We start from the raw sequence: 21,291 nt of genomic DNA on the forward strand, positions 1-21,291 counted from the left end.
AGAGAATTCCAAGACACAGGCCGGCTTGTGGGAAGGTTAACTCAGTTTTCTCACCCTCCGCTCTTTAGTGGTGCATGGTTTTGATCAGACCTAGCGAGTGCCTTCATCAGGCCAGAGCTCAAAACACTCAGTGCTCTTCCACTCTAGTGAAGCCAGCTGTTACGCTAAAATACCGATATTGAAGGAAGTGGCAGGAACCACAAGCTGACGAAATGGCAAACTAAATTAAAAGAAGAGCACATCCCCCAAATCTGAATACTCTATCTAAAACTTTACATTCTGTATGACTGTCACTATTGGTAGCTCCAAAATATTAATTTCTCTCTGATCTAAAAATTTTGTTGAATAATTTTGTTTGGGCCTTCCTGTCTTAGAAATGATTGCTGTCACGGGGGGAAAACACACACATACACACACACACGTATTATATGTAAAACTTCCATAATAGTGTTTCCTCTCCAGTATTTGGTAAGAAAATATAAACAAATATTTTCAAAAATCAAAGAACTGAACTCAGAATCAAGTCTGAGTAATATGCCGCTGGAAAACCCTCATAAAAACAAGTACCTTTCATGGCTTCTGATTTAGCTTCTTCAATGGATTCATAAATCTTATTTTTATCTGCCAGCCGCGCTTTCGTAGCTTTATGTTCAGCCTCTTCTTGCTCCAAGCTCTGCTGCGTAACCTTCAGTCGGTAGGTCATGTCTATCTCCATGTTGTTCTTTTCCTACGAAAGATTGAAACGGCGGCTGTGACAGAAAGACTGGCTGACGGTACCAACAGGAAACGAAGGGCTCTGACAGGCTTACTAAGAACGTCCAGAACTCTCTCTCTCCGATTCATTCGGATTCCTTCAGGAGGGCTGTGCGCTCCCCAGTTCGCGTCCCACTGCACCCCTTGCCCACACTTCCGCTCTGCTATCCTGAGAGCGCGCAGAGATCATCTGGTCTCAATAAAGTGACCGATGATATTCTCAATATCAAACTCAACAGGCACTTCTTAGTCTTCGCCTCATCCGAACTCACTGTTGCCCCGAAACTACTTCTTCGGCCTACGTGACACTCCTTCCTGCTCTCATCTTGTCCGGCCCTTGGGAGGTTTCCGCAAACTACCCCTTAAATGTTGGTCTTCTACAGAGACAGTGTTCTTCAGCCACAATGCTTCTCCTCTCCCTGTTTTTCGAACCTTTAACACATACCAAATGTTCCCTTTTGCTATGTCAATCTCAGGATCCTCTACCATTCACGCTTAATTTCAACATTTAGATGTGTTTTAAGTTGAGAATCTTTTTTTTCTATATATCCGCAAATATTTCCTAACTTTTGTTTTCTATAGTTTGTATCATAAATGTAGGTATTTCCTTTGTGTTTTAAGTAAAATCTTTAATACTGAAAATAATTTTCCAAACTAATAATTCACCAATCTCTGCCCTGAAAACCCACTGCTCTAAACAACTTCTCCCCAGACGGCTCTTCCGTCCCCATGGCTTCAGCTACCTCTACACCGATGCCTGGCAAACACCTCCAGCCCCTGTGACCGTGACTCACTGCTCTGAAGGCCCCTCATTTGGCTGTCTCACAGGTCCTCAAACTTACAACTAAAATGGATTCGTCACCATTTCCTCTACAAGAGCTTTTTTCCCTTTAATCTTTATTAATTAATGGCAGCAGTACGCACCTTGTCACAAACTAGGAACTTGAACTCATCCTTGATTACCTGCTACTCACATGCCACATCTAACCAATTACTGATTGCTGCCGAACATCCCTCCTTTAAATATTCCTCGGATTCACCCTTATTTTCCATCCTTTTAAGCGCTGTACTAGTGACGTCTCCGTTATCTGAATACTGAAGAGGCCCGACCAGTCTCTCCACCACTTGTCTTACCTTCCTCGAATCTATTCTCCACATGATACACAGTGGAGAATAAAAATCTTCAGTGGCCAGTCCATTACTTAAAGAAACTACTCACAGAGTATTTAAAACCTTGCATGATCTAGTTCATGCCGAGCTCTGCGGCCTCACCCGGGCCACTGAGTGCTCACTGTTACAGGAGGACCGGATCAGCCTGCTATTTCTGTAAAATTTCATTGTAACAGTCACACCCATTCCTTTAGGTACTGCAGCAGAACTGGGTAGTTGCAACAGAGACTGTAAGGCCTGCAAAGCCTAAAATATTTACTATCTTTCCCTTAAAAGATTAAAATTTATTGCCCCTGCTCTATACTCCAAAAATACCAAACAGCTGTAATTAAGCAAACAGACGAGGCTTTTTAAATTCTCCACCCTCGGCGCCTTTGCTCATGCCGTCCCCCGCAGCGCAGTCTGTGCCTTTCCCCAGCCAGCCACTCCGCCCTGCCAGGCTTGATATCCCCTGTCCTACCTCTCCATCCCATTTACCGCACTGCATTACAATTATCCTGTCATTTATTACTACTTCAGAAATCACCCACGAAACTGTGAGATTGTTAAAGGCAAGGACTGCATGCACCCTGATACTTCTACCACAGGCGATACATTAAATACTTACAGGAATAAGTAAATGAAATAAAATATGAACTGCACAAAGCCTAAAAATCATCCCTAGCTTACAGTGTTTTTAAAGAAAAACTTCTAAATGCCGAAGGTCATGAAAACTTTATGTAACTTTTATGATATGTTATTAGTGAAGATTTGAGTTTTCCTGGGACTCCTAGAGAGAAGCACCCACGAGAGCCCCTCCCTCCTAGGCACCTACCATACTAAGTAAGGGCTGCTTGTATAGTGCTACAGCAAGCCTGAAAATATATATGTATCCCTAGTCCTCACAACCGGGTCTAAACATGAAAGAGCCTGTGAATATGCAGAACTAAATGATTTCTCACATTTCAGAGCGAGTTTTCCAATTGGAAACTCGACAGTGATTTTCTCACACAAATATAAAGCAAACATGTTACCTTTTCCAAGTCAGTGAGCCGCTCCTGTAGCTGTCTCTTCTCCATCTCTACTTTTGCTAACAAGATTCTGCCATTCTTCAAATCCTCTTCTAGGCCAGATATTCTACCTAAAATCGCAACATTTTATAAAACAATAAACCCACAAAGTATGTGTACATATATGTAATTATAACTAATGTATATTACATATGTATTAACAGTAAGAAATTTGGAAGCTGCTATTTATGAGCAGAGGTTTTATAACTGCTGGTACAGCTGATACAGTTTAGAGACTGCTTTACAGTTTAACTTAACTGGAACCCAACCCACTTAGGAGGTGTCTTGAAACTTAAAATACTTCAAACTAGTTTAAAGTAAACCTTTCACTCACAAAACTTTATGTTAATGTATTTCGAACACCCTACCTTTATATAACACAACAGTAGTATATTCAGAAATGTGCTACCCCAGCACATTATCTGTCACCTAAATTTATTTCCAAAACATGGATCATTAAGGTGAATTCAAATGCAAGCTCTACATTAATACCTTGTAAATCATTAATGATTTCTGATCCATGGGTTCGGTCCCTCCTTTCAGATTCTAGAACCGACTGAAGATTGATAAATTCCTTTTCAAGTTTTAACTTGGCGGTCTCCAACAGACAGTTTTTATCTTGCAGATCTCTAGTGTTAGATTCCAGCTGCTGAATCTGCTTTGAACTCTCTGCCTGGCTTTTTCTTAACCGGGCTGCAGTATCAGATTCTGTTCGCAGCAAAGCATTGGTTTCATCCAGCTGTTATTCCGTTCAAAATTAAACAACAACAAATAAACACAAGTGTATATAATGAAAATATTCCAGCTTTTTACCCCACAACAAAGTATTTAAAATAAACAAAAACCTAAAAATATTTCCTAATGACTTCCTTTTAAAATCATAGAGGTAAAATCCTTTTGTACATTGCCAATTAAACCTGTTACCAGGCAGTCATAAATAAAATGCAATATCCTTATTACAAACTGGAGCCAACTTACTTGTCTCTGGAGCTGGCTCACTTTCTCAGTGGATATTTGAGAGTTCTGGTTTCTTTTTTTCAGATCTTCAAGTTGGTCTTTTAAACTGTTAACTATGATAAAAAGCATGTCAGTGCCAAACTTAACACAACACACACACACGATTTTTTTCTTGATAAGTATTTAATATTCTACACCACAGACCATCATTTTCCAAATTTCGCTTCTTGTCTGCTTCATGATCAGCTTTCCGCTGATATTCTGCATTTTTGTGCTGAAGAAGAGCCTTTTCTCTTTCTAATTGTCTCAATGCTGATTCCACAGTTTTCCTTAAGGTAACCTGAAATGGTGCTTAATGTTATTATCAGAAAAAAAGTATGTATAAAAATCAAATGAAAACAAAAACTATTTCCGTTATTCCAAATAGATAAAAATCCTAAATAAAAGCTCTAACTGCTGTACTATTAAAACTACAATAATGTGTTCCATATTTTTAAAACAGCACACTCCTGAATAATCAATTCTGTGTTTTGTTTACTATTGAAAGCAAACTTTCTATTCCATCACCATCTTTATATAATAAAAACAAATCTAAAATGTTATGAATAAATTTTTTTTAAAAGAAACAATGGTCACTTTGTTTTTAATCCATGTCATTAATACAAATACAATTTTTTTACTTGAAATATCTACACATTATAAATTAACTCAGTTTTGCAAAAATATAACAAAAATGAAGCCTATTATTATGAACCCTAACCCTAACCCTGCCCACTCATGTTACAAGGTAAGTTTTATTATAGACTAAGCTATGTATTAATATGATACCAAGAGAATTGTAGGTAAGTAAGGCAACAAAACATTTAATGAACAAAAATGTTAATAAAAGTCTAGAGCAACTTTACCTCTTCTTCTAGCTCCTTTACTACTTTCTCTAGGCGAGTATTAACAGATCTAAAGAATTTCAAAAGAAACAGTAAATAAAATAACTCCTAATTTACAATAAAAGCATTTACTATAAGTCTGAAAATAATCACATAATTACACTTTTAGTAATATGTTCAAACTTAAACTTTATAATATACTATTTAATTATCTACAAACATACCTGCACTTCTGCTCCAGTTCCTCTTTGGCTTGTATCTCAGTGCTAAGGTGTTCTTCTAATGTGTATAGTTTTTTCTGAATCTGTTAGAAAACAAGAAACTATAATTACAGTTTGGTCACACTTAAAAGATGAGAGCCTTAAAGAAAACAATGATAAGCTTCTCTTTTCTTTCAGCTTAATAAAATCTCCTCGATAGCAGTACAGTATCTGTACCTTCTAATGTGACTTTTACTGACAGAGGGAAAAATCCTCCACCTCTTGCTTTCTACTGACAGTCCACACGTATATATGGACACACTACGTGAACATACAATTGAAACTCTAATCTTAGCGGAATTCTTCTATGACACCAAATTTCTTATTCGTTATGAATAAAAGATATCCTCCAATGTTCTGCAGAGTCCATTTTAAATATTGTTAACATTTGTGCTTATAAAAGGTCTACGTCCAAAATTAATATTCAGAATATTTTATTGAACGTGCTCAAATATATATAAGTATCCTTAAAAATAAGAATGTAAGTTCTTCTTTCTACATAGTGCTGGACACAGTACTGTAAAGAATTGTAATCAAATTTTTTCTGAATAAATGATAGCTAATTAATTATAAGTCATCTCCTTTTATTCTTTAAATCCTTCAAGGTCAGATCTGTCAGACTTTAAACAAACTAAAATTACAGAAAGTAATTACAGAAAGTCTGAGTAATCCACTTCTGGAGCACCATTACCCTTATAAAGAACTTAACTTTGGTGTTCCTCTTGTGCCTCTGGTACAGCGGCAGGCACTTAACAAATGTGGGCTCACTGATCCTAACAAAAACCCTACAAGGATGGCAGTGTTACATCTACTCAGTAAAGAAACTAAAACCCAAAGAAGGTAAATACCTGGGCGAAGACAGCATAGCTAATGAGTGACAGTACAAAAACACAACCCGTCTTTTAGATTCCAAAGCCAGCATTCTTTCCACTGCTCTTTGTAGTGATTAGGATTTCCAGGTTCTTAAATATTTCATATACCTTAAACAAAACTGTATCTCTCCCTAGTAAGAACATACAGGCCAATGAACTAGTCAAATTTAATTGCTATTGAACTGATATAATTTGATCACACTTGTTATCACACGCTAATCAGAAGTTCTTGCTGCCAATCATATGTCTTTGATAAATAAAAACAAAAAGTATATAATATATATTTTAAATAACAGATCCATAGGAGCAATAATAAAAGAGATACTTGGTAGAAAAAAGGTTGGGAACTTCTCTCTTGGGAGATGCAGTGCCCCAAATGCTAGGTGAAACAAGGCTGTATCACAACACTGCAGGAGTGATGAGTTTTTCAAGACATAAGACATCAACATACCTCTTGACTTTCCTATTTAAAACAAACAAACAGAAAAAACATAGAAAACATTAAAATGCTTGCTTTGCTTTATGAAATTCCTAAAACACAAATCATACCAAAATTATTCAATCTAATATTTTAGTTTTTATAAGTTTTGAAGAGAAAAATGGTTAGCATCAAAAAATACTATAACAGTTTGATAAAATTATCCTTCATATGAATTCATTGCTAAATATTCAAAATTTGAATCTCTCCACTATTTCTGTACTCTTACAACTTATTATCTGTACTTTTATAGAATTAAGATTATAAAATTTCCTAACTGGTATTATAGCTATTCATAAACCTACTCTACCACTTTTGCTACTAAAACTAAGACTAAAGCCACGTATAATTCATTGTTTCACTCCATTGTATCTTACACAATGAAATAAATTAATTCAATGTCATGCTGAACTGTACTGCAGCAAGGGATGCCATCTAATGATTCAAAAAGGAGCATCGAATACAATTTTTAAAATATATGAGCATTACTAAAATATCTGAACATGTAACTAAAATAGAATAGTAAAAAATTTACACATACTTCATTTTTCCTTGACTGTATTGAATCACTTTCTCTAGAAGACGGAGAATCACTTAATAACCTAGAAAGGAAGGCAAGAAAATAACCGCGTGTCATTTAAATCCATTTTCTAATACCAACCTAGTTTAGGAATTAAATTCCAATCACAAAGATTTCTTTTCTTCACTTCCAACTTATTTTAAATGAAGCAACATTTCCCCCTCCAGACATTTACACCATTTTCAATAAAATGAAATGCTAAACTTTTCAGATGTGCTGTTGTTTAAAGTTGTTGAGATCAGAGTCACTAATCTTCCTCATCATCTCAAGTTCCTGTAACTATTTTATTCTTCTTTTCTAGACATTTTCTAGAAAGAGACCTCTTCTCCTCCTTTTCAAAGATAACATCCCTTGATCTCCAGGTCTTAAGACGTAAATGAACACTTCTATTTAAATGTCAATTTCTCTCTTAACATGGTCTTTCCTCAATGACAATAAACATTCCTGGGTTTCTCCTTGCACTGATACTGTCATTTTAGTCCACATTATAATCATTTTTAGACACTGTTGGTAGCAGGCTGACCAATCCTCCCTGGTTTGCCTGGGATTTTTCCCAGTGTCAGTATGAAAGTCCCGCACCACCTCCTAGGAAACCCCTCAGTCCTGGCCAAACCATAACGTTTGGGCACCCCATCATTACACACGGAAGTACCTAACCGTCTCTCCGACGTCTCTAATGCTTCACTCGACTAGAACAGTTTTCAGTGGCTCCTCACTCCCTGAAAGTCCAAGGTTCCTCAGCACAGCACACAACATCTGTTGCAGAATTCTTCCCCTAAACTCCAACTTCAATATAGTTTCTAATCTCACCCCTCCAAACTCACTTCGGTTAACCAATATTTACTGAACGGCCTGTGCCAGGCTCTGCGCTAGATGGAAGGATTCAGGCAAGAAAACCAAAGTCTTATCAGGACCCCCAGACAGTCACAGTGCAGGGACAACCATCCAGGGTTGGAGTCCCACTGGACTACACCACACTGCTCTCAGTCCACGCCTGCTGCCACGCCAAACCTTGGCTATAGCATTTTTGAAGTAAAATAATGAAATTAAATGAAAAGTAACTCTTGATAATAATCCTTTTGGAAAATATTCAAAATTTAAAACAAATTAACACTTTTTCTTATATAATCCAGTATCAAAGTAAGACAACTCTATAGCTAGACTCTGGAAGCAAACAAACAAAAAGTCTCAGACACAGCACATACAAATTTTCTCTGTAGTAGGTAAACCCTATAAAAGGCAGCTGATTTCCCACAAAGGCTTTAGGAATTGGGAAGGTCTCTACATCTCCTTTATCATCTTCAATGTCATCAAAGTTGCTGCTGTCTATGTCACTGCTGAGTTCAGGTACTACTGGAGCAGCCGCTGTTAAAAGAAATGAATTATTTCATTCATAATCAAAAATAAAGAAATAAACCACCCCTACTTTGTTTTATATTATTAACAATATATATTAACACTGTACACTAATAATATATAACTAATTAATATACTTTATGATTTACTATAGAAAATTCTACTAACACATTTTCCATTTTATCATTTCAAATAATTAAAATTTTATAGGTGTTTTATTACTACATTAGATCAGTTTTAAATATGCATACATCAATTAAACAAGAAAAGCAGTATGATATCACTCTAGGTATTAAAATCACAAGCAATAATACATTCTTTGGTCTTAGGTTTTCTACGTTCTTTAGGTAGAAACATTTCTTACTCTTAAAATAAATTATTGTCAAATATATATAAAGTTGAAATGAATTATTATGTTTAACCTAGTATTTACCAGAGTACGGCCTTCATATAATAATTAATTGCTAATTTATTAATTCAAACACATTCAAATTTAAAGTTTACATTTCTCCATTCTGCAAATTATTGAGATCCACATAATTTAACTTGACAAATTAATAAACTTATAATGTTTATTATAAAAGTATTGGGAAATATTATTAATAAATACACATTTATTGTATGCTTACTTTGCTAAAATACTGAGGTAATATTAATTTCGCTATAAATATTGCCACTGAACAAATTTGAAATGACACCTCTCAACTTAAAAATTAGCATTAACTGTGTGACATGTGTGTTAATTCAAAAGAGGAAGCAGTTGAAACTGTGATGAAGTGGAAATATTTAAATTCATTGACTTACTCTCTCTTATGTTATCCCAATTCCATTGATCGTTCTTAAAGAAAGGGTGTTGTTTGATTTCTTCTACCCCGTTTCTCCCAAGTCGCACCTCCCTAAGCAATGCAGTTAAAGAGTACATGAAAGTGAGGTTAGCAAAAGTCAAAAATATTATAAACTCTTATCTCCACAAAGATCAACATAAGGACCACAAATGAGTTTGAGACATCTTTTAGAAAGCTTTAGCATAAATGTTTTTCAAAGAAAAAAAGCTAACTCAGGCTTATAGTATACAATCTCTGTGGACAGATTAAAAAGACTGTAATATATGTATTGGGTTGGCCAAAAAGTTTGCTGGTTTTTTCCATAAGATGGCTCTAGTAGCCCTTTGCTGTCTTTAACTTCCTTTGATACCATTTTGTTAGATTGTATTGTGGCAGCTGTCATATCAGCGTGCATTTAAATAAAACATTAAAATTGGTGAATTTTTATGTAACCATTTTAATACTGAAGAAGGGAGAAAATACATTTTCAGCATATTATGCTTTATTATTTCAAGAAAGGTAAAAACACAACTGAAATGAAAAAAAAAATTTTGTGCAGTGTATGCAGAAGGGGCTGTGACTGACGGAATGTGTCAGAGGTGGGTTGGGAAGTTCCGGGCTGGAGATTTCTCACTGGACGCTGCTCCACGGTCAGGGAGACCAGTTGAAGTTGATGGCGATCAAATCAAGACATTAACTGAGAATAATCAACACTACACCACACAGGAAACAGCCAACATACTTAAAATATCCAAATGAATAGTTATTGATGAAAATAAAAAACGTGTCTTTTTACAGAAAGCACCACACAAGCTTTTTGGCCAACCCAATAAATCAACGGAAAGTGACATATATTTCAATCCGCAGTTTGTGTCCAACAAAAGTACACATGAGACTTTCAAATGACAAAATTCACCGGTGCATGCCAAAACTGCATGGCCAACTTTAGGTTGTAAAATGAACAAAGATCTAACTTTTAGCCCAGAAGTTATCAAAACCTTTCTAATAAAATTATTATTTAAAAAAAATCTCTCCCCTTCTGAAAAAGAAATCACATATTGTAGTTGAACCTATCCATATTTACTCTGATAAATAGCTCTATATTTATATTAAAATTATTATTCTGAATACAAGAAAAATGTTAATAATTTCATTCTTTGACCTTTGGAGTCTTCAATTAAAACTGTATAAAAAATTTTTTAAAGACTGTATGAAAATAAAGATTTTTTTATATATCCTGGAGTGATATTTAATAAAAGAGAAAAACCAGTCAACTTTAGAGGGAAGTGCTCCTAGCCACACTGATGGCATAAAATTCTTTTCAAAACTGCAATCTCCCTACCAGTAAATTGCTCTGTCAAATCTTTCATTAATGGTACTCCTTTCAATGGCATATGTTCTACCCTATTTTATATTTTATCTTTCAGAACAAATTATGGTCATCCTTACCAAATCAAAACAATATACAGGATTTGGTCTGAGTTTATTAGCATGGGTTGTACGTTAATTATATAATTAACAAATATTAAAGTCTTATCCTACAAATGATTGATAAACATAAAATGATTAACCTCTCTAATGAGGAACAATGTAAGTTTTCTTGCTTCAGATGGAAAAAGAAAAAATTCATAATATTCAATTTGATGAGAAGGAGGGAAACAACTGTTGTTACTAAAAATATTCCCTGATGTGACTTCTCAAGGTCAATTTTGCAACATCATTCAATTCCCAGAATTCCAGCTGTAAGATTTTATCCTACAAAAGGTACACAAAGATCACTATAAGGTGCGCTAAGGAATTACAGCATTTTAGAACTATAAATGCCCTTACTTTTTAATCTATTCTGATCCCATTGTTTTATGGGTGAATAAAATTAATTCCAAAAATAAGGTAAAACCATTTCCCTGAGATCATAAAGCGAGTACGCACCGCCCTGCGCGTGCTGGCCCTCCGACAGAGCGCCCCCGTCTCAGATACAAACGGAAACCAGGCTAGACCTGAAGGGCGCCGAGGAAGGTCTCTGAATAGCTGTCTAGCGGCTCTCTCTGAGGCACGTTTTCACAGTGCTGTTCATCTGTTTTGTTTTAAGAAATATAGAATTTCCAGGACAGACTTGCTCATATTCAAATGCAAATACAAACAGGTTGGGAAGGAGGCACCCGTGAGCCAAACACAAGCAGGTCTGCAACTGTGACCTGCTGAGTCTTCGTCTGCACGACAAGGTCCTCTCTCAGAAGCTGCACCGGGGGGCACGGCTTACGCCGCCGTAGAGAGAGCATGTGAGCAATACAAAGGCTTTACTTCTCTCCGATACATTATTTTACAAAGACCTTTTTTTTTCCTTTTTAGACAGGAGGGTCAGCGTTAAATTACAATTGGGCTGCAAACACAAAATGAAAAGGTAACCCAACCCCAGGCTCAGCAGTAAAAAACGCTACCCCAGAATTAAATGCAATTTAGAAAAGGAGAGGCTGACTTCATATGTAAATAAGAGTTAGGTATGCTCTCGTTTCTACAAGTCTGAAAGTTAAAGAAGTCATCTCCACAAAGACATTCAATGCATATTACCTATCTGTTAGGAAGGCACAGATGAGATTCTTCGCATGTTTAGAAATTTCTGCATCTTCAGGGAAACACAGTGAGTTTTTATGATCCATAATTTTGCTATATGTTCCTACAAGTGAATCTGCATAAAACGGAGTATCCCCTAAAATGCCAAGAAAGAAGATGCTGAGTGTAATAGAGAAAGCAAATCAAACACTTTTCATCTAATACTTAAGTATGTTAAGTTTAAATTTGTCACACGCATGAAAAAATAGTTATAAGCCAGAAATCTCAGTCAAAACAAACACACATACCAAGGCAGCAAGAATATATTTAAATTTTAACCATACCAATGAACCATCAACCCGCATGAGCCAAAAAATAAAAATAAAAAAAATCAATGCTTACTCTAAATTTTTTTTTAATAACAGGAAAGGAAACAACTTACTGAATAATTAAAGAAAAAGGTTACTAAATGAGGTCAGATCAGTCAGAGTCCTCTGAAGTTTGATTTGAATCATGGCTCAGCCTTTTGAGATTACTCTCTGGAGCATTTTTTTAAATTTATTTATTTATTTATTTTTAGAAAGAGAGAAAGAGAGGGAGAAAGAGAAGGGGAGAAACATCAATGCATGGTTGCCTCTCATGTGCCCCCAGCTGGGGCCTGGTCAGGGACCCTCCTCGCATGTGCCCTGACTGGGAATTGAACCAGTGACCCTTTGGTTTGCAGGCCGGCAATCAATCCACTGAGCCACACCAGCCAGGGATATTCTGATTTTTTTTAAACAAATAACTATACTCAATTATTGTACAGATTTTATAGATTTTCTACTTCCAATTTCTTTTAGGGTCATCATCTACAAAATAAATCTCACATTTTCTAAAAATATATTCTTAGCTCTAAAGTCATTTCATATAATATTATTAGCTTATCACACTTGCCTCAGAAAGTAGACCTCGCTACCTCCCCCTTCTTCCCCAAGCCAAATGATTCAGTCACTGGCTTCCTTAGCTAGAGATGTTTGTGCGTCCCTAGTCCTTACAAATGGGAAATCTTAAGAATGAAATCTATGATGTAAAGAAAAGTTTTAAAACACTCAAGCCTTTTAAATTTTCAGTTGGTTTAAGAAAAAGACATTATGTATTAAATTTGAGTTTTCTGAGAATGAAATATTACAAAATATATTTATCTTGATAGTCGAATAGTCAATAACTATATGATTTATTTTACTGGAATTTCAAACCAAATATATAAATAAGTAATAAATACAAGAAATATAGTTAACAAAAATCACTAACATAATTACATAAACAAACTAAAAAGTATTTCCAGTTCTCTATTATTATTGGAACAAATATGAATGAACAGCTTTATATTTAAAATATTTATAATAAATACTAATAATAATTTAAAAAATCTTAGAATGGAAGCCCACTGTAGCTGTAAACTTGCTTCTTGTTGCATTTTCTTAACAAAAAGGTCTATTGGAGGAATATTTCCTAGCAGTATGTTTTCAATTCCTTTCCTATTCTACTCAATCAATTTTCCAGTATGAGATTTGGTTTTAATTTTCCAATTAATAATCAATTATATCAGTCACTACTAATTCAAAGTTTTCAGAAATTCTACTTCTTCCCTAGGACACATGCAATTAACTCCCTTATAATCCCAAATTCTTGAACTAAAACTAAAAGTGTCATGAGATGGGTTTTGAAAAAAGAAATATTTACTTACCCACCAGCATCTCAAAAAGGAAAACACCCACAGACCACCAATCACACTCGCGCCCATAGCAGCCATCGCCCCCTTGTGATTTCAGAACCTCAGGGGATATGTAATCAGGTGTTCCAACTGCCGTGTCGCAATGCACCATGCCTGTCTGGGGAAATGGCACACACGGAGAAAAGAAGATGTGTGCGAACACACACATAAATGCACCAAATTCCCTTATTATTACATGGAAGCGATATAAGCTGCCACCAACCGAACCTCCCTGCTGGCGCGGCTTTGGGAGGGGAGAACAAATGCCTCATGAAATGCATAAAATCTGGGTATTCTATTACCTTGTTTGAGTCACAAGTCAGCAAAACTAAATTCATCTTTGTTTGGAACTATAAAGTCCAGAATTAAAGTGTTTCTTTTATTTTTACTTCTCAAAAAAATCCAGCATTTTTTTACTTGCTTAGTACTTACTTCATCCATCTTCATACATGTGCCAAAGTCTGCTAACTTTAGGTGTCCATGTTTATCCAAAAGCATGTTGTCAGGCTTCACATCCCTGTGAATTAAACCCATGGAATGGATGGCATCCAGGGCAAGAACCACTTCCGCCGTGTAAAATTTGGCCCATTTCTCAGGTACGTCATAGTTACTCATGAGGTTTACAAGGTCTCCGCCCGGCATGTACTCCATTACCATGTACAGATACTTATCATCTTGAAAGGCACAAAAGAGCTGAAAAACAAAATGGGAAGAAAAAAAATTTTTTTAAAGAAATAAAGAAAACCAAACAATAAACAGAAAACCAAAATCTGTTATTATTACTGAAAAAAAAAAAAAAAAAAACAGATTATTTTATATCTAAAACCGAGTTGAACTTTATGAAATCTTTGATTTTAGATTGATTTGGACATCTTTAAACTAGACAAAACTTTGATATGGGTATCTTCTTCATACTTACTAACAAAATACATATAAATAAATCATTTTCTCTCTTGGAAAATATAAAAATCTTTTCACATAAAAATATTTTAGAGCCCTGGCTGCTGTGTCTCCGTGGATTGAGCGTCGGCCTGCAAACCAAGTGTCGCTGGTTCGAGTCCCAGTCAGGGCACATGACTAGGTTGCACATCAGGTCCCCAGTTGGGGGCGCATGAGAGGCAACCACACAGTGATGTTTCCCTCCCTCTCTTTCTCCTTTCCCCTCTCTCTAAAAAATAAATAAATAAATAATTGTTAAAAAACTTTTTTAGAAGAAAAAGAATAAGAATGAAGAACTTAAAAAGTGAAAGAATCACAGAAAAATTCATAACAAAAAGCAAACTATTTCACAGAACTCACAAAGCAGAGAGCTGGGGCGGGAGGAGCTGCTCAGAAAACCCTGAAAGATACCGTTTCAAGGGCCACGAGAAGAGGGAGTGAGCGCCATGCCCCTGGAAGCACAGCTGGTAGTCACATATGAAATAGGCCCGTGACCTCTCTCCCCTTCCCCACCTTCCTGCTCACAATAGCAGCAAGTGGCTGTGTTACCTGCATCCATACTGAAAGAGTGGCATTGGGACCAGAGAAATAAGGCCCCAACCTAGGCTGCCCCCAGGAAAGACACAGCAATCACAAATTCAGAAGGAAAGCTATCCCTATTCCACCCCAAAACATGTCTCACCCCTCCCAGAAAAGACCAACTGCAAATAGAAAAGGTTTCCCCAAACAAAGAGTAAAAGAGAACAAAACCAAAAAATTAACATTTGAGAAAAATCAACATCATGCCATATAGACAAAGCAATTCAAGATATTCAAGAAACAACAAAATTGTCCATATAGGCATGGGTCTATATTGGGGTTTTCTGTTCCATTTAGTTGTTTTATTTGTTTATATTCTTGCCACCAAGTATCACAGTGCTTTAATTAGTCTGTTGAACTTGCTTGATATCGATTGAGCGTATTAGATTTATGGGTTTATAGATTTCATCCAATTTGGGAAAATTTTGGCCATTATTTCTTCAACTATTTTTTCTGTCTCTGCTCCGGTCCCGTAAGCCTCCAACCCCTTTCTGAGACTGGAATCACACATATAATCTGCCTGATGTTGTCCCATAGGTAAGCGGTATTGTTTTGTTGTGTTTTTTCCCTAATCTTTTCCTGGTGTGCCTCGTCTGGTGGTTTTTAGGCTGTCGAGAGAAATGAAATGAAAGGCTTGTATGCAAATGTTCACTATTTATAATAGCCCCCAAATAGAAACAAATTCAAATGTCCATCAACCAGTAAACAAACGAACTGAGTATTATGCACAGACGGTTCCCACCCAACCAGATAAACTGCAGTAGTTCTGACGATAAGCATCTAGAGTTAGCATCAGACCCCAGGAGTGAAGAGCTCAGTCTTACACAGGACTGCCCTCACTTCAGACATCAGCCACATTTCCTAAGTTGCCAGGCTACCGGGATGACTCAGAGAGCTATACTTACGATCACAATTTTATTACAAAGGATGCACACAGCGGGGAGGGAGCACAGAGCTTCTGGGTCTTCTAGTGGAATCAGGGTGCATCACACTCTGCACAGCAATGTGTTAACCAATCAGGAAGCTCCACTGAGTGTCCATGTTCAGAATTTTAATTAGGGTCCCATTACATAGCCGCTGTAAATCACTGGCCATGTGATTAAACTCAATCTCCAGCTCTTTTCTCCTCCCTGGAGTATGGGTAGCTTGGTCTTTCTAGGGACCAGTCAGTCCTGTCTCAGAGTGATCAGAAGGCTACTGGGAGCTGCCTCATTAGCATAACAAAGACATCCCTATCACTGAAAGTTCAAGTACTTTTAAAAGTTGTCTGCTATAAACCGGGGACAAAGAAAATGCATTGTTTGTTATACTGCCATACAATGAAATATGATTCAGCACTAAGAAGAAATGAAGTGCAATACATGGTACAATATGCATGAACTTCAAAATAATATACTAAGGGAAAGAGACCAGATGATATAACTATTGTATGATTCCATTTATCCAAAATGTCCAGAAAAGGCAAATCTATAGACAGTAAGCACATTAGTGGCTGCCTGGCGGTGGGAGGAAAATGGAAAACGACTATAAATGGGTACAAGTTATCATTTGGTGATGCTAAAAATGTTCTAAAAATCAGATTTAAGTAATGGATACACAACTGTAAATGTCCTAAAAGTCACTGAATTATACAAGTTTATTTGCAAGTGATTTAATAACGCATGTTTTATTCACAAGAGACAAAAACTGGAAACAACCCAAATGTCCATGAACAGATGAATGAATGAATAAATGAACTGTCATATAGCCATGTAATGGAATACTATTTAGCAACAAAAAAAGAATGAATGATTCAAGTAGTGCGTCATGGGTAAATCTCAAAACTGTTCTGCTGAATGAAAGAAGGCACGTGGGACGGGATTAAAGTTAGACTGGACACTGGAGAATGTGAACTTAAAGACGCAGCACTGAAAACTATAAAATGCGGCACACCGGAACAACAAGACTGAGAAAAAATAAAAAGACAAAGAGAGTATCAGACACCCACAGGACAACATAACTAGATCGCACATGTGTAACTCAAGTCAGAAAGAGGCTGAGGAGCTGAAGCAGAAAAAATACTTGAAGAAATAATGGTCAGCTCTTTCCTGGCTGGAGCCGTGGGCGACGGTGCAGAAGGGAAGAAAGTCCCAGCTGTGCCTGAAACCCCTAAAAAATGAAGGGATTTTGAAAAGCTGAAGACCAAGCGCCTGAGAAAGAAGTCTGCACAAAAGAGGCTTTGAAGGGCAAGGAGGAAGCTTATCTGTGAAAAAGCGAAGCACTATCACAAGGAATACAGCCACGGACAGGACTGAGTCAAATGGCTAGAACGGCAAGAAAAGCTGGCAACCTCTATGTACCTGCGGAACCCAGACTGGCATTTGTCCTCAGGATCAGAGGTCCCAACAGTGTGAGCCCAAAGGTCTGAAAGGTGCTGTAGCTCTTCACCTTCACCAGATCTTCAATGGCACCTTTGTTAAGCTCAACAAAGCTTCCGTTAACACGCTGAGAAACGTGAAACTGTGTGTTGCACGGGGGTAACCAAACCTGACGTCAGTAAATGAACTGATCTACAAGCGTGGTTATGACAAAATGAACAACAACAAAAGAACTGCCCTGACACATAACGCACTGATCGCTCAATCTGTAGGTAAATATGGCATCATCTGTACGCAGGACCTAATTCATGAGTTCTATACTGCTGGAAAATGCTTCAAAGAAGCACACAACTTCTCGTGGCCCTTCAAATTATCTTCTCCACAGGTGGAATGAAGGAAAAAAACATCCATTCTGGAGAAGGTGGAGACGCTGGCAGGAGGGAAGACCAGATCGGCAGGCTTATTAGAAGAACACACTAAGGTGTCTACCATAGTTAATCTGGTCAGTCATGGCTGAACTGAGATGCAAACAAACACTCATGACTCACTATGCATTTGTATGTGACTGATGTTAGCCATAGCGTTTAAGCTGCCCCTTCAGTTATAACTCGTGTTTTGTAAAGGTGTGTGATGGCTGGTAGTGGATTGTATCTGAGAGACACCGTGAGCTCCCAAGTCAGTGTTGGTGTAGTTGTTTTTCTTCACAAACTTGGAAGTCAGTGTTGTGCTCTTTTTCCATTTACCGCTGAAACTGGCTGGAAAAATATATTGATTTGATAATCCAAGAGATTTTGGAGAACTTTAGCGAATGCTTCTCCAGTCCAGTGATGAGAATGACAGAATCAGATGTGAAAATGAAGGTGATTTATAAGGTGAAGGTTATGTGGAAGTTTATTCAGAAGATCCAGACACTGAGTAAGATATTTCTAGAGAAAAAAGTGAAAATGAATTAGACATGAATGAAGAGGTTTTTTGTTTTCCCGGAAACGACAAAGAATCAAAATGGAGGAAAAATCCAATTAAGAAAACAGATTAAAAAACAGCCGCAGACTATTTTGTCAACTTCCGTTAGTTCAGCCAAATGCAAAAATGTCAAGACATAACTTGAAATTTTGAATTGCTTTGTCACAAATGATATTTTAGATCTAATCTTATTATATAAATAAATACACCGATTCTATCTCAAGCCAGTTTCCATGAGAAAGAGATGCTAAATAAATAAGACAAAACCGATCTGAAAGCATTTCTAGACCTCTTAATATTTAGCTAGTTTACATAGCAGCAATTGGCTGAATTTGTGGGATTTACGGGCTACAGATGGTAGTGTGATTGAACTTTTGAGCCTTATGGTATCTTTATGGAGATTTAGATTTATTCATAATTGTATCAGGTTTGATGACAAACTTACCCACTCAGAACGCCTGAAAGTGGGACAAAGTAGCGGCTGTGAGAGCTGAGAGACATTTTCTCAGGTTTGTGGGAAAGTGTAACTATGGTCCTCTATGGGACAGAATGTAACAACAGATGGAATGTTACCTGGATTAAGAGGCAAATGTGGGTTTAGGCAATATACTTCACCCAAGCCCAGTAAATATGGTATAAAAACTTTTGCTATGGTCGATTCAAAAATATTTTATACAGGAAATCTTGAAATATATGCTGGAAAGCAGCCAGAAGGTTCTTACTTAATAATAAACCAACAGATGTAATCCAGAAACTTGCAGAACCCACTTACTCATCAGGATGTAATATTCCAGCAGATAACTGGTTCACTGGTCTTTCCTCTGACTTGAAAAAGAAGCAACGTTCATATGTAGGCACTGCTGATATAAATAAACCCCAACTACCCCTGAATTTGTGTCTTCTAAAAACAGGCCCGAATAATCCAATTTATTTTCTTTTGGTACAGATTGCACACTTTTATCTCATATGCTCAGGAAGGGGAAAAAATGTAATTTTCGTTTCAGGTATGCATTTCGATGATGCCACACATTTAGATTCACAGAAGCCTGACACAACAGAATACTACAACCAAAGGCAGTCAAGGGCTGACCCTGTGGACCAAATGATAGGTACATATAACCGGAAGATGGCCTATGGCCTATGGTTATATTCTACACAATTCTGAATATTGCAGGAAAATGTTCAGACTATTCATATGCTGAACAGCAATGTAAAAATAAGGTGCAGAATATTTATTAGAAATCTCATAACACAGGGTCAGAACAAATAAAAAGGCATTCAGCAATCTGTACATGTGTGCATCAGCCTTTATATCTGAAACTTCATCAATTTTAAACACAAATTGAAGGAAATTCTAATGATGACATAAATACAGCTCCCTCGACAAACAGAAAAGGAAAAAGATGTGTTAGTTTATACATCCAAAATGAGTTGCGTACCAAAATATTTTTGCAAGTGTTGTGAAAGTATGCCTTGAGCATAGCAATATTGTTTGTGATGATTGCTACAAACGTTTTGCAAAGCCAACCACTGAAGATTATGATTAATTAGTGTTAAAGACACATTTTTGGTTGTATTTTTTAGCAATATCCATGTTTCCATTATTTGAAAAGAAAACTTTTTAGTCTTTATGTTTTTATATGTTTAATAATTTATAAATTGTAAGTAAAAATTTTAAATCATGTATTTTATTATATAAATATAATAAATGCAAATATGCAGAGTTTTACATTTTTTTTGCACTTCAGCACTTACTTGTAATGAATGTATCTCTTGGATTCATGTGACCTATGCTGTAATTTTTTTTTTTTAATCGTGACCACCACATGGTTAATAAACAGTGACTGCTTAAAAATTGAAAAAAAAAAAAAAAAAATTGGCCAAAATTTTCCCAAATTTGATGAACTCAATAAACCCATAGATCTAAGAAAGTCAATCAAGCAAGTTAAAGAGAACTAATCAAAACACGTGGTATCTGATGACAAGAACAGGAAGTCCCAATACAGGCCCATACGTACATGGACAACTGCAATAACAGCAAAAGGGGGAAGGTATACCAGTGGGGGAAGGAAAGGCTTTTGTCAATGTCATGTTGGAACAACTAGATCTCCACATGGAAACAAATAAAATGTAACCCTTAAGTAACACTCTATTTAAGAAAAAAAAAAAAAATCCAGAAAACAATTCTGGTTTTACTATAGGCAAAAAATAAAAAGTCAAAAACATAACATAACAGATTATCTTCATCAAGTTTAAGGTAGACTATTATCAAGGTAGTAGCAAAAGCACCGAAAGGTATTAATCATAAAAGTTTTGATTAAGTTATACTACATAAGAATGACACCTTTCTATTCATCAAAACATACTATTACAGGAGTCCACAGGCAAGCCACACACAGGGGATCAGAGTTCCACAGTGAAAGGAGGGTATTAAGGTCCAAGCAGGGAGATGAGGACATCCAGGCAAGGGTAAGTCTGGCATGGGATATCAGAGTCCAAAGGGATGAGCAGGGGAGAGCCATCCAGGAATGGAGAATCAAAGCTCAAGTAGAGAAAAAGGGGGGAGGGTCACAGAGGGAGGAGACAGGGGCAGCAAAGAGAGGGACTGGTTATGCAGGTTACCCAGGTGGATTGATCAACTATTTAAATGTATTAAAGGTAACAGAAGCCTCACTTCACGCAGCTGGAGGAAAAAGTCACTAATACAGGGAGGAATAAAACGAAAATAAACCCTATGGAGTTGACTAAGAAGGATCACTGTGAACGCAGGGTGTTCAGACTCTATAGCAGACATAGGAAAAAATTACAGGGGTGTGTGTGTGTTTGTGTACACATGTACATACGTACACAGGCTCACTCCACTAAGAATACCTAGGAACAGTGCTACCCCAATGGTTATGAGCACACAATACCAACAAACACTTTATAAAGGTCTGCTTAGCAGAATTACAAATCAAAGACACC

The 21,291-nt window shown here is 36.6% G+C and overlaps 1 protein-coding gene and 1 pseudogene across 1 annotated transcript in view; one reads left to right on the forward strand and one right to left on the reverse strand.

The window, feature by feature from the left end:
* The window catches only part of ROCK2 (Rho associated coiled-coil containing protein kinase 2), a 109,741-nt gene that overhangs the window by 23,119 nt on the left and 65,331 nt on the right, over positions 1–21,291 (reverse strand). The window contains exons 5-18 of the mRNA XM_090280914.1: positions 13,922–14,182; positions 13,463–13,607; positions 11,752–11,890; positions 9,164–9,255; positions 8,209–8,368; positions 6,965–7,025; positions 6,397–6,408; positions 5,038–5,117; positions 4,835–4,883; positions 4,134–4,269; positions 3,951–4,042; positions 3,465–3,711; positions 2,937–3,043; positions 568–727 (exon numbers count right to left, since the gene is read on the reverse strand). Coding sequence (XP_090137040.1) covers positions 568–727; positions 2,937–3,043; positions 3,465–3,711; positions 3,951–4,042; positions 4,134–4,269; positions 4,835–4,883; positions 5,038–5,117; positions 6,397–6,408; positions 6,965–7,025; positions 8,209–8,368; positions 9,164–9,255; positions 11,752–11,890; positions 13,463–13,607; positions 13,922–14,182 — 1,741 coding nt within the window. The remainder of the gene's footprint in view (positions 1–567; positions 728–2,936; positions 3,044–3,464; positions 3,712–3,950; positions 4,043–4,133; positions 4,270–4,834; positions 4,884–5,037; positions 5,118–6,396; positions 6,409–6,964; positions 7,026–8,208; positions 8,369–9,163; positions 9,256–11,751; positions 11,891–13,462; positions 13,608–13,921; positions 14,183–21,291) is intronic.
* Positions 15,531–17,844, forward strand: LOC150005619 (large ribosomal subunit protein uL30 pseudogene; annotated as a pseudogene).

Source organism: Furipterus horrens, unplaced genomic scaffold, assembly GCF_987537825.1.
Source record: "Furipterus horrens unplaced genomic scaffold, mFurHor1.1.pri manual_scaffold_6, whole genome shotgun sequence".
Classification (NCBI taxonomy): domain Eukaryota; kingdom Metazoa; phylum Chordata; class Mammalia; order Chiroptera; family Furipteridae; genus Furipterus; species Furipterus horrens.